This window comes from Carassius carassius, chromosome 6 (assembly GCF_963082965.1).
Source record: "Carassius carassius chromosome 6, fCarCar2.1, whole genome shotgun sequence".
Lineage (NCBI taxonomy): Eukaryota > Metazoa > Chordata > Actinopteri > Cypriniformes > Cyprinidae > Carassius > Carassius carassius.
Window position 1 is genome coordinate 26,425,699 of NC_081760.1, and position 13,103 is coordinate 26,438,801.

The following is a 13,103-nucleotide window of genomic DNA, read 5'->3' on the forward strand; positions in this document are numbered from 1 at the left end:
AAACAGTTTAGAAAAGGGTCCTTAAGCAAATATTTTATTATAAAAAAAATAAATCCTCCTATAGTTATACCATTTCTCTGTCTTAGTTTGGCATCTCTACAATAATTTCTTATTGTCAATTAATGTTTTTGGTGTCAGTGCCTTAAAACCCCCCAAAAAGTGTTCAGATACACTTTAATAGGAGGCCATTTTGTCATACGCAGCATCTGAGACGTGAAAATTTCACAGGGAACTTCCTCTCTTACTTAAAAGTAGAATGTTTTCAGCTGCAGAGGGGGATCGAATGGCAAGTACCTCACAGTCAAAAAGTGCCTGACGGAGCCATTTAACATTTTTAACCAGAAACTAATGTTTGATATGTATATGAATCAGAAAGTCAAATGTTGAAAGATTATTTATAGTGTGTGCTGTTCTGCACTGTATATTCTGGTACAAATGAACATCTTTGATTTAAAATGTAAGCCCAAGGCAAATACTAACAACACACTTACAAATAAACAAATAAAAAAAATGAAATATAAAAATATTAAAATAGCACCGTAACAAAAGCAGTATCTGACAGTCTAATAACAATGAAGGTTATGTATTAAATATAAAAGGTTATGTACATCTATCGTCCGTATTTGCCAATAATAAAAATAAAATAGTAGAAAGTGCATACTATGACTTTACATGAGGTATATGATACCAATTTGACAATTCATTTGAATTATACACAGATCTGCAATACAGTACTTAGCTAAATTTGATTGAAACTCTAATACAAAATGTACCATACTTAAAACCATAAAACCGAACAAATGACAAAACCCAGACTTATAAACCAAAAATGCTTGAGATTGAATAACTTTTCGTAACCAAACCATCTGCATTCAATGACAGCCCATGTGAACTGGGAATGACCAACCCAAAGTCACGTCTTGAGTCCTATGCCAAAAGCAACCTTCTTAACATCAACTAAGCCCACAATCGAAAAGCCAAGTAAATAAACAAAAAAACTCTTCCTGCGACACAATCCTGTTTAAACGTGTCCCTGCCTTCATCAACATCCTGTCAAACATCCCATAGTCTGCAAGCTTGTAGTGATTCTGTCCTCAGTGCTTTCTGTGCCCTGTGAAAAGTCAGTGAGGTGAGAGACTCACAGCTTGGCACACTCGTCCCAGTGTTTAAGGTATTCGGCCGTGTGCTCATCATCATATGTGGTGAGACAGCGAGGGCACTGCAGTTCAGCGGCTCCCTGCGGTGCCGTGTTACTGATAGTCCTCTTTGAGTTTGTTTCTGGGGGACTGTTTCTTAGTGGTTCGGCAGTGTCCGTCTGTCGATGGGGAACTTTTTTTAGGCCCATGTGAAGTCGCCGTGAGGATGAGGCATCTTGGACACCCTGAGTGATGAAGAAAAAATTTGTGTTATTTAAAGGATATTGGACTTGGATTTTAAAATCTCATGCTGGTTGGGTTGCACTGAAAAAATGGAAATGGTAACCTAAATATGGTAAATGCACTGGTTTTATTTTTAAGATAATATAATTGAATATAGCTGAATCAACCTAGATACATTAAAGGGGTCACATGATGCGAATTCAAGTTTTCCTTTCTCTTTGGAGTGTTACAAGCTCTTGGTGCATAAAGAAGATCTGTAAAGTTGCGAAGACTAAAGTCTCAAATCCAAAGAGATATTCTTTATAAAATCAAGAGTCAACCACTCCTGCCTTAAACAGCTCATTCTAACACCCCCCACCCCCCTCCCCACACACACACGTCTACGTTATGATGTGGGAAGATTTCCATTACACTGTTAGTAGCCTACAATGCTGGTGTTTGTTTCTATAAAGTGGGGGCAATTCTAACTTTGCTAGGACAGTCTGGTGCTTCTAACTCACAACCTGTAAGTACGTTTTCATATTTAAAGAATTTGCCACTGATGATTCAAACCCAAATTTTAAGCAGTGTAGAGTAATGCTTGTTGTTTGTTGTTTCTCTAATCACAAATGCAGACATGGTTTTATGTTTACACGGCACGATACACAACATGTAAAAAGACAGTGTAAGGTATAGTATAATCAGTAATTATGTCCCCACTGGATGCAACAAATGGCTCGTTTGTAATGCGTTTTTTTTTTTTTTGACACTGCATCACAGTATGGTAAGTGGCGTAACATTTCTGACACACACTTGAGGAATTCAGCCAATCACAACGCACTGGATAGCTTGCCAGTCGGCGCACACCTCACTTTTCAGAACAATGAGCTTTGTAAAAATCGACTCATTTCAGAAAGGCGGGGCATAGAGGAGAGACAATAATGTACAATATGTGGAAAATAATGTTTTTTTAACCTTAGCATAAACACATTGCAATACACAAAATAATGTTATTTTTAGCAATGTCATATGACTCCTTTAATTTATACCACCAAATCTACATTTTATAGGTTAAATCATGTAGATATTTAGTAGTATGTTAAAGAAAGGGGAAAAAACGCCAGCATTTAATAATCTTTTTTTTTTTTTTTGACACCTAGAATGTTTGAATCAAAATGTCACAACAACAGGTTTCTCTTTGGAGACATTTCCCAGACTTTTCAAATAATTTAGTCCACTTAAACCCTGCCCATCCATGTTCGACTGAAAGCTCTGATTCATTTTTCAATGCAACGCCCACATCTCAAAATCCAATCAACAACTGTACCCACCCTATATTTCTTTCCCTTATTTTGTAAATCCTTTATCCTAAAATATACATCAAGAAACTAAAGAAAATATCGGTCACTATTTCAGTTTCATCATGTCTTAAAACAATCCATAATCATTTAAAAATAATTGTGTGTGTGTGTGTGTGTATATATATATACACATATATATATATATATATATATATATATATATATATATATATATATATATATATATATATGTATGTGTGTGTATATATATATATGTATATATATATATACACACACACACACATATATATATATATATATATATATATATATATATATATATATATATATATATACATATACATATACATATACATATATACACACACATTTTTTAACTATTGAATATTAATAATATATATGTATTTTTTTTTTTCAAATGTCATGCTGGTTGGGTTATTTTGTATTAAATGATAAAATAAAAATGTTTTTTTTTTATTAGGTTTTTGGGGAGTTGCACCACATGACATTTTACAACCTGAACTAAGCTTTTCTTGCCATAAAAAGGTCAAATTAACTTTTCAAGAATTTGCATTCTTTTAATGCGGCTTGCCTGTGTGCGTATTTGCAGTTGAAGTTGCCCAACTTCATCTTGAAGATCCAGGATTTTACCCTGAGCCCTTTCTCGGTCTGCCCTCTCCGATTTGAAGTCCTCAATATAGGCTAAAACCTACAAAAGAACAAAGAACGGATTGGTTTATGGGCAGCAATCCAAACAAAACTACTCCTCACTTTTGTTGTGACTTTCTGTTTAAGAGGAATTCAGAATTTGCTAGTTGAACTGATAAAGACCTGCTGCTCAAGCATCTGAATTTTTTCCTGGTCTCTTCTTTTACTGTCATCCCTCTCTCTGCTGAGTCTCTCGCACTCCATCATCTTGTCCTGCAGGAGGCCATTGAGCCGCGCGATCTCCTGCTGTAACAAAGGCATGCTGCCCGCAACCAGAGCCGGAGCCAGAGTCTGGGTCAGGGTCGGACCTGCAGATGCCAGACCATTTGACTCTTTCAACTTCTGACACAAACCCCTCACGTACTCCTCTCTACTGGAGTCATACTTCTGCCACTTTGAGTTTAAACTTTCCACCTGAGATGGAACAAAGGCATGTATTTATGATGTGAACAGAAAAAAATGACATTTTCTAAGAATGTTTTACATTGGTTCTTTCCATTTTCTGCAAACAGGTAAAACAAATGCCAGTGGGTGATGATCAAACAACGGTTCCATCGTGTGATCCTTACATATGCAACTCTCTTTTTAAGCTGGTCATTCTCCTCTTCTAACTTGCTGATGATGACATTTAGATGAGGAACTTCAGGGGAATCATTTGTCTGATGAAGACACAAAAGCAAGGTCAAATATAGTTTTAAGTATTAAAGGCGGTCCAGATGTTGTAAACTACTGATAGTTTCCCCAACACACCTCATTTGCTTGAGTTCTCTGATCCGTCACGGCTGTCTTGTTTTTCTCTTCCTCCAGCCGCCCCAAAAGCTCCTGGCACACCTGCACGGTGGCCCCCAGCTGTGCTCTCAACTGCTCGGCTTCTTCAGCGAGAGAGTTGCAAAGGACGGCCCTGGTGGCCTGTGTCCGATCGATTTCGGCCAATGTGGAGCGCAGTCGCTGGATCTCCCTCTCTTTCTCCTGCTCGGGCCTTTCCCTGATGGTCTCCAGCTCTTGATCCTTCTCCTTCAACTTTTCTTGCAATCTCTGGATCTCCTGGAAAAAGCAAACAGTCAGAAGACCCTTTCATTGGTATTTCCTGACAGGTGAACGTGAACAAGAAATTCACTTCTCACCACAGCTCAAGCTGTTAAGTATCCATGTGTTAATGAACAAATGTAAACTCGCAAACCTCTTGAGGAAAAAAAACAAACACCTGAAACCACTGTAAATTAGTTTGTTCTTATTACTTAACCAGACTTGTCTGTTTTAAAATGGTTTTGGGCACTTTTCAAATGGTGAGACTGGAAGACCAGTTTAAACCAGCTAGGACTACCAAATAATTGTAGGCTGGATTAAGCTCTTTATTTTTTTATTATTATTGTTGTTGTTGTTGTTTTCTTGATGGAATTAAAGTATTTTTACAAAGACATACATTACAGCTTTACAGTGCTTTTGTTGGTAAAATGTACTGAGGGAAAAAAAATCAACTTTGCATGTTTTTGTAGATAGGAGAAGCAGGAAGACATATGAAAATGTGTTTTAACTTACTGTTTTACTGGTTTCCAGTTTCTGGGCGGTGTCCTGCTCTGACTCCTTGACTTTTTGCTTTAATTTGCAAATTTCCTTACACAAACTTTCGATGAGAGATTTCGACGGCCCTACAAAATAGGGCTCCTCTCCTTCTATGACCAATGTTTTCTCATAGTTCCCCAGTCTTGCCTTCAAATCGACAATAATTCCTTCTTTGGAGGAGACCAATTGATTTAAACGAGAGATTTCTTGTTGTGTTTCGTGGTAAAATGTGTTGAGTGTAGAGTAGCTGCGCAACTTCGCCCTCAGCGCCTCGTTCTCCCTCTTTACCTCATCCATGCTGAACATAATCCGCTCGCGCGTTAAAGGCAATATATAAAGTTCGGATTTCCCATAGATTGTACAGGTTTGAGTGTCATAGGCTGGCATGCATCTGCTGGAGACCAAAGGCAGAAAGCTTCAGCTTGTGAGAGCCTCACTCAATTTCGAAATTATTTTATGAAGAGGGGATTTCCTTGCGGGGACTTCCCCATCTCAAACTGGGTAACTTATATTTTTTCTCGTGTTTCACATTAAACGTCGAAAAATAGTTCGTTAACAGCCCTACTTTTGGCATCAAAAGAGTTAATTGTCGAGTCGTGTGGGGTTTAATTGTTATTTTACAGACAGTTGACGTCGGTATCAGGTTTAGGAAGATCACAGTACAGCTTGACAAGTGACACTGGCTGTTGCGCGTGCACAAAGATTGCGCGCGACCTGTACTGTACGCCTACGCTGCCGGTGATGCGACGCGGCAAACTAGAGTAGCCTACACGGCTTCCTTGATTGTCATAAGACATACAGTCCCTTATATATAGGGCCAATGTGCAATGCGTGTGAAGGGAGCTGCCTGTGGAACTTGGCTCACTAGGACAGATGGCTTTCAGATAACAGAAGACATACTTAAACACATAAAATTAAGCTAAGGCATGAATCTGATTTAAGTATGGGAAAGTAAAACATTTTTCACATCTTTTAAAGGGTCAGTCCACCCAAACATGAAAAATCATTTACTTAACCTCTTGTCCTTCTAAATTAGTCATCTTCCTTTCTGCAGAATGCAAAAGAGGATATTTGGGGGAATGTTGATTTCAGTTCCCTTTGACTTCCATTGTAATTTTTTTTATATATTTTTTTTTTGTCCTTACAATGAAACCGGAACAGTTTGGTTACCAACATTCTTCAAACTTCATACAAGTTTGGAATGACACATGAGGGGGGAGTAGATGATGACAGAATTTATTTTGTGTTGCTTATCCCTTTAAATACAATTCAGGAACATTGCTTGGCTTACAATGTAATATACTGCAGATTTTAAACGTCATGCTTTCTTTCCCAAAAACAGTTGATGAATGAATGTGTAGTGGTGCGAAATGACTGCTGATATTCAGCATTCACATTGTGTTTTTATTGAGAACATGCAAAATGGGTAAGTTATTGTTTTGTTACCAATTAATAATTTGATGGTACCATATCATATGGCACCTAAACAGATAACTGGGAAATAGCATCTGACAACAGTTTTTACCCCTTCTTGTCATAATGGATCATGCCTGCCATTATCTTGGATCACATGTGTCAATTGTCTAGACAATGAAAGCCAATGGCACTTAGTCTGTTATCTGAAGATTGAACTATAAAACAGTCATTTTAATTATACAGTAATTAATAAACTTACCGTGTCTAAACCCCCATTCTTAGCATTAGGAATCTTTATTCCTCTGCCAAAAGCAGCACACATGAAACAGCAAAAAGTCCCGCTCAGCATGTTTGTGTGAGTTCATGATTTTCTGCCTATAGGGAAACCCCACCGCTGTTCTTTAAAGTTTGCCACCATCTTGTGGTGTCAAAACAGCAATGACATGGGTTTGACAGACATGATATGATATAGTACTTGTAAATAAGTCAGTCGCACACAAACATAATTGTTGCAATATTCCCTTACTGCTGAAAGTGCTCTTTCATAGCTTGATACACAGCAGCCATTTCAGCTCTCTATACACATTTTTATTGTTTAGGCATGCTTGTGCAAAGGTATGAACTAAATCTGTAAAATTATAGGCAGTGAAGTTGGTAATTACACTTGGATTGCATCAAGGCAACCCTTTCATTTTAGGAATGTATGGTGCTTGCATGCAATTTTTTAGCATTAAGAATTCTTGGGAAAAACGGCACTCGTGCGGTTTGACTTTTTATTCACTTTATTTATTTGAAAATGGTTAATACCAACAGTATAAATAAATGACTACAAATTCTATACATATACAAAATACTACACACAACTCCAGCTTCACAGAAATTAAAAAAAGCAAAGTGCCGTATAAAATCTAAATATCAATGTATGCTTACAATGTTTAATTTAAAGTTCAAAATCGACTGAGGTACCAGTATTATTAACATTTATTTAATGATTTATATTAATATTATATAAATTCCTTACATACTCTCCTTTAAATATTTTCCTTAATAGAACATTCCCATTTTAATATTCCTGGGATTTCCACTTGCAGATATCAGAGCATTGAGTCATAAAATGATGCCTTAAACTGCTGTTAGGGCTCAGTGACATCAGGCATTAGGATGCCATTGAAAGGGTCTGTTGCACCATCATCACCGATATCCAGAGGAAAGTCTTCCTTGCTGTTACATTCTTGGCTGTCAGCCCCTGGCTTGCACTCAGCTGAGCGACTTTCGCTGTCCACTGGGCTGTTTTTGGACTCCGTACTTTCGCTGCTGCTGCTGCTGCTGCTGCTATTGCTGGTTCTGTACTCAGCACTGTCAACACTATAACTGTTTTCACTGCTTTCACTTGTGTCGGCACTGTTATCCTCCTCATTTGTGTTCAGAACAACCGTTTCCTTGCTTTCCCTTGATTCACTGCTTTCACTTTTTTTTGACGCATCACTAGTGGACTTGATGTCATTCTCTTCTTGCTGGCTGGTCACTTGTACATTGCCATTGTTGTTAATATGGACCCATTTGAGCGTGTAGATCCAGCCCTGTGTAGATTCATTATGATTATGATAGTCATCATTCCTGTGTTACCACACATGTATGAAGCATGAAATTGGATGTTCCTTACCCTACGAACATTTTCTTTACTGCTTTGAGTGTTGTCTGATGTCAGTGCAGTCTCACTTTTTCCAGACTAGATAGCCATAGATGACAGAACATAGGACAGTATAAACAGGAAACCAATTTCTCTGCAATCTGTATGCTTTAGAGCGTGAGTTTTAGGTTATGTTAGGGTAAAGAAACTTACCAGACTTTCCACAGAATGGCTTTCACTAGAAATCTTGACATATAAAAAAAAAACAGAAAACAAAAAAATAACAAAGATATTTGCAGTCATATTCATCTTTTAAGTGATTTTGTAAATTTGTGAAAAGATATAATAAAAGTGATTATTAGTTATACCGGTTCATTTGAGTCCGATTCAGTTGATTCTGAACTCTGTAAGAAAACGGGGAAAGTGAAGTGGGCCTATTTTCTTAAAAGAAATATATGAAAATATTTTGTCATTAGATTTGTTATCATAAGTGTTTGCACTTACATTGCTGTCAGAGACAGTGTCCTTAGACCTCTGCAAGCAAATAAATAAATGTTTTATTTGTACATTATTCTTTTTCATTAAAGATACAAAATACCATACAAAAGTGTTCTTTTTTTGTTTTTATTTGTTTTTTTTAGAAATTTGGTATTACATGCATTTTCGTATATAGTTGGATATTTTTGAGGTAAAAAAATCAAAAGTTACAGTTCTCCTCACTGTAAAAAAAAAAAAAAAGAAAATCCACCTACTTCAACTTAAACACTTCAAAATTCCTTTCAACTTGCAACATGCAAGTCCTTAAAAAATGAAGTTAAATTGGTTAAATTATTTTGTTGAGTTAAATTAATTATTTTTTACTTGGTTCACTTTTTTTCTTTTTAAAGACATTAAAAACATATATACAGTTGTCCCTCCTTCTAGATCCGCATTAAGTTTATTTTTATAAATGACGTGGAATTTGATTGAAAGCATACCTCTTCTGAAAGTTCTGAGGTATTACTCTGGTCAGAGGATTCAGACATTGAAGAGCTTTCCGACTGTGGAATATAAAAGATTATAAAACAGCACTACCTAAAACACTTTTAAACTTGACACAACGTTTCTTTAAAATAAACTGAGCATCGCTTACAGAGTTGGATGCATGCTGAATAATCTCCATAGCCTTTTTATGCAATATCTGTGTGATAATTCAAGAAAGAAACATTGTCACTCTTTGAAATGTTTGGAAAGACAGAAGAACATGTCAACATTATCCACTGCAGTACTCACTGGATTAGCATAGGCTGCTCCCAGCAGACAGAGAATCAATATGGCAGGTTTCATTCTGAAATACAAAATTTGGTGAATAAAAATCCATATTTATGTTTTAACATTATTATGTTTTGACATTTCTGCTCAAAAATAAAATATAGGGTAGGTATGATAACCTTACCTTTCTCTTCTCTTAGTCCAAATGCAAAGTCCAAGAAAGCAGAAGAGATGAAATGAACGAGAGTACTTTACAGAGACTGTTTATAGCTAAAGCTAAGGACTGGATTTAATGGTATGTCTAGAGAAAGTGCTATTTAACAGGCTGGCTCTTCACGAAGGTAACAGCATCACTTCCTGCTTGCAACACTCAGATTACTGTGGGGGCACTTTAACTTGGAGCTGGAATATAAAAGAAAATGAGAGTGCCACAGTAAGAATGTTTACATAATGCAATGACACACTACAGTGCGCGCTCACCCAAACTTCCTCTCCTGTACATGTCTATTTTAGGATGCTAAACTATAGGGTTTTTGGCCTCTAAACACGGAGTAAGAGTACTGTCTGATCCCACACTGGGACAGGAAGTTCATAATGAGAGCATTCCAACACAGAGTATTTCTTTTTTTCTTTTTTTCATAGAAAAGCATGAATGTATTAAATTATATATGTTTATTATGCACCTTATGTATATAAACTGTTGAAAACAACAAATGGCATAATACGGTTGTAATAGCTTGCTCATATAAATATCATTAATATCCCCACACAGATTTTTTTTTTCTCACCATTTCCTGAAGCTCCATATTTGGAGTGCAACTTTTGTGTGTGTGTGTGTTGATGAAGAGTAGAATATTTCCATTTTACAAACATTCCTCACTATCATAATCATTTTCATTGCAATGTACCCAGAAACCCACATGCAGCAGCACACACCGAGATGTATACTGATAATGCCGCGTGCAGAGGAAATATAAAACAATATATAATGGTTCAGTAATGAATATTCAGCTTTCGCAATTTGAGTGGAATTTGCTTGCAGTTATAATTTGATTTCCTGAGAAAAGGTGGATGTGGAAAGGGTAGATGTGAGAAAGATATGAGAGAAAGGGAAACTTCAAGAAACAGAGAGAATTATTATTATATTATCGTATTTACAGAATGTTATCGTAAAACTAGCCAAACTGTTATCTTACAGTGTCGTTGAAAAGCACACAATCATTTAAATGTCTTAAAATATACTTTTTATGAAATATTTTTTTTTATTTTAATAGACCTGAATAAACTGATACTCTCTTACCAACATAGGTGCATAGTTTTAAAATAGTTCAGGGCCGGATTATTTACAGCAGCTCCGCCCACCAACGTCTGGTTGACACTCAATATTAAAAAAGACGCATTCAATTCGATGGCTTCAGTGCCGTAGGCAGTAGATGGTCAGATTCACAAAAATACCTTTTGACACGATTGACCTGGTTTCGAGTTCACAAATTTTCGTGTAAATCGGGTATAGAGCCATTCTGACAAACTTTCGAACTCATGAAAATTTTTCTATTTTTTAAAATGTTAGTTGGTACGAATGTTTTTTTTATTTTTATGGCGTTTATCGTGTTTTGTAAATGAACTTTTCATATATATATATATATATATATATATATATATATATATATATGAACAAGACATTGTACCAAGGGGCCTCTGAATTCCTAATCCAGGCCTGACTCCGATGAAAATTCAAGGTCTGGAAAAGCACTGAATGCCATCTACAGGTGGCGTTTAATATCTGCTTTTAGCTTTGAATGTCAAAATTCCCTGTCCCAGGGCTGCTCATAGCTTCAAGATCTGAAAAAATATATACCAAGCATCAGATTTTCCACATAGATGTGAAATAGATGTCTTAAACATTTTAAGAAAACATAAATAGTTTGTTAAAATACAATGTTAAATAGTTTGAATCCAAAATTGCTAATAGACTTGAAACATTAAGTACATTTTTAATGTTGCAGCGAGTTCAAATTTGTAACTGTGTTTTTCTATCCCTCTGTTCTTCTCCCCACCCCCCACTGAAGCTTCAGTTAGTTGTGTCTCTATGAATGGCCCAGTGCAGATGAAGTGCATCTGATGCACAGAGCTGAGGGGGAGGCATAAGAGAGTGAGAGGTACTTTGACTGCCTGCCTCTGGGTGACTCTCTGTGACTCGAAATTCTTCCCCTTTTTACCGGCAATATCACAACTCCGGTAAGTCTCAAATTGCAATTTCTATCTAATTGAATTAATTAAATGATCACTTCTGAATTAATAATAAGGCAATGCAAAAAAAAAAACGACACCTATCGTATTGGTGTCATCAATAACAATGTACATTTTCATTTTTTTGCAGTTTTTAAATGCTGGAGATTCTTCTAGCACAAATTGATTCCTTTTATTCCAAGCTTGCTTCTGAAAGTATTTTACAGGAATTAAAATGTGCACAACGTAATTTATGTCATTCATGAAAATGTATTGTGCATGTTTGAAAAAAATAAGAATAACATAAGTATTGTAAAAAAAAATTAATAGAAGGAATTATATAACAAATAGTTATAAATCATATTTTGGCATGCAGTATCTTCATGCCATTGCACCCTGTTCATTGTCAATATCAACATGGCCAATAATGGGCACAAAAAAGTTGTGTACTAAGTACTTGTGTAAGTACTCTTTCCAGTCTATAAGCTTCTGATGTTTGCTTTTCCGCTCCGGACTTTGAATGTGACTTTTGAGTGGGGCTCATCTCCTGGGTCCTGTTACCATGACAACTGAGGCAGCTGATTTGTGCTGGGGTGTCATGGTAGGAGTACGTCCAGCATACAGATGGATAACTCTGAACCCTGTGTGAGAATGGCCCAGAGGGGAGTAAAACAGAATTCTGGGGACATCATGTCACTTCAAGTTTTTCCGGAAGGTTTAAGATAGGACATAGGATTGTGCTGACATCCATACATTATATATATATATATATATTGGTCTCAGCACTGGCCACATATGCAAGTAAAATCTCCAAATCTAAAATTTCTATCATCCTGCTAGCAAAATCCACATAATCATGTCTAAAGGTCAAAGAAACAAATGGAATCAGTCACAAACCACCAAGATGTTTCCAAGAAAAAAAAATTCAAGGAATAAAGTTCAAAATGCAAGCAATGAGTAATATGCATGCTGGGAATTTGAGACAAGGAGCTTTTAGAGAGTCAATCAAATGGTATCAAGTGTGCAGATAAATCAGCGGAAACATTATAAGCTGCAATGAAAGCTGTTGTTATATATGACCAAGGCCAACAGAGAGGGTTTGACACAGCTAATCACAAACATGGCTATGTATTATTCCATTGCATTACTCTTGGGATTGGAGTGGGAGTAGACGAAGTCTTAAATGGAGTTCTGCTGGGCAGTAAATCAATCCCACAGTCCCAGAGCTGGTGAAAGGATAATTGTGTAGATTTAAAATTACAAAACGCCTCACTTAAATCATAAGGCCGAGGCATGTTTTTCAGTTCTAGGAGAATGTAATGTAAATGGACTATCAACATTAGTTACTATCAGGAAATAGAAAGACAATACTCCACTAGCAAAATATCTGTATTCCTCTAGGAAATTACAACAGATTGGTTAGCCATAGATAATTGAGTTGGAAGGATTACATGAACAGCAATGTCATTTCATGTTGGTATGAGTTTGTATCGTTTGAGTCGTGGAGCTGAAACAAGATTGTTGTCTGGGTAAATACAGTTTGTTCTGCAAATAAAGCAGTGAACATCATGTGCAATGGCGTGTACATGTGTGCAAAAATGAACATTTTTATCATTAAACTTCAGC

The 13,103-nt window shown here is 36.4% G+C and overlaps 2 protein-coding genes across 2 annotated transcripts; both read right to left on the reverse strand.

Moving 5' to 3' along the window:
• LOC132142553 (TNFAIP3-interacting protein 2-like) lies at positions 1-5,592 on the reverse strand. The gene is made up of 6 exons (XM_059552508.1): positions 4,928-5,592; positions 4,139-4,432; positions 3,958-4,047; positions 3,512-3,802; positions 3,273-3,389; positions 1-1,381 (listed from the first exon to the last, which is right to left on the reverse strand). The coding sequence occupies exons 1-6, from the start codon at positions 5,336-5,338 to the stop codon at positions 1,139-1,141; spliced, it is 1,446 nt and encodes a 481-aa protein (XP_059408491.1). The 5' UTR covers positions 5,339-5,592; the 3' UTR covers positions 1-1,138.
• Positions 5,593-6,923: 1,331 nt separating this feature from the next.
• Positions 6,924-9,679, reverse strand: LOC132141950 (dentin sialophosphoprotein-like). Its single transcript, XM_059551593.1, has 9 exons — positions 9,433-9,679; positions 9,270-9,324; positions 9,130-9,177; positions 8,975-9,037; positions 8,502-8,531; positions 8,366-8,401; positions 8,211-8,243; positions 8,031-8,096; positions 6,924-7,947 (listed from the first exon to the last, which is right to left on the reverse strand). The coding sequence occupies exons 2-9, from the start codon at positions 9,321-9,323 to the stop codon at positions 7,501-7,503; spliced, it is 777 nt and encodes a 258-aa protein (XP_059407576.1). The 5' UTR covers position 9,324; positions 9,433-9,679; the 3' UTR covers positions 6,924-7,500.
• Between the last annotated feature and the right edge of the window lie 3,424 nt (positions 9,680-13,103).

Excerpts from the sequence above, each read along its gene's own strand:
- LOC132141950 (XM_059551593.1), bottom strand. The coding sequence starts at position 9,323 with ATGAAACCTGCCATATTGATTCTCTGTCTGCTGGGAGCAGCCTATGCT. Across the intron at positions 9,178-9,269 it reads GAGCAGCCTATGCTAATCCA|ATATTGCATAAAAAGGCTAT; the intron begins GTGAGTACTGCA and ends ATTATCACACAG. Across the intron at positions 7,948-8,030 it reads GTAAAGAAAATGTTCGTAGG|GGCTGGATCTACACGCTCAA; the intron begins GTAAGGAACATC and ends GAATCTACACAG.
- LOC132142553 (XM_059552508.1), bottom strand. The coding sequence starts at position 5,338 with ATGCCAGCCTATGACACTCAAACCTGTACAATCTATGGGAAATCCGAA. Across the intron at positions 4,433-4,927 it reads AACTGGAAACCAGTAAAACA|GAGATCCAGAGATTGCAAGA; the intron begins GTAAGTTAAAAC and ends TGCTTTTTCCAG. Across the intron at positions 4,048-4,138 it reads AGAGAACTCAAGCAAATGAG|ACAAATGATTCCCCTGAAGT; the intron begins GTGTGTTGGGGA and ends TGTCTTCATCAG.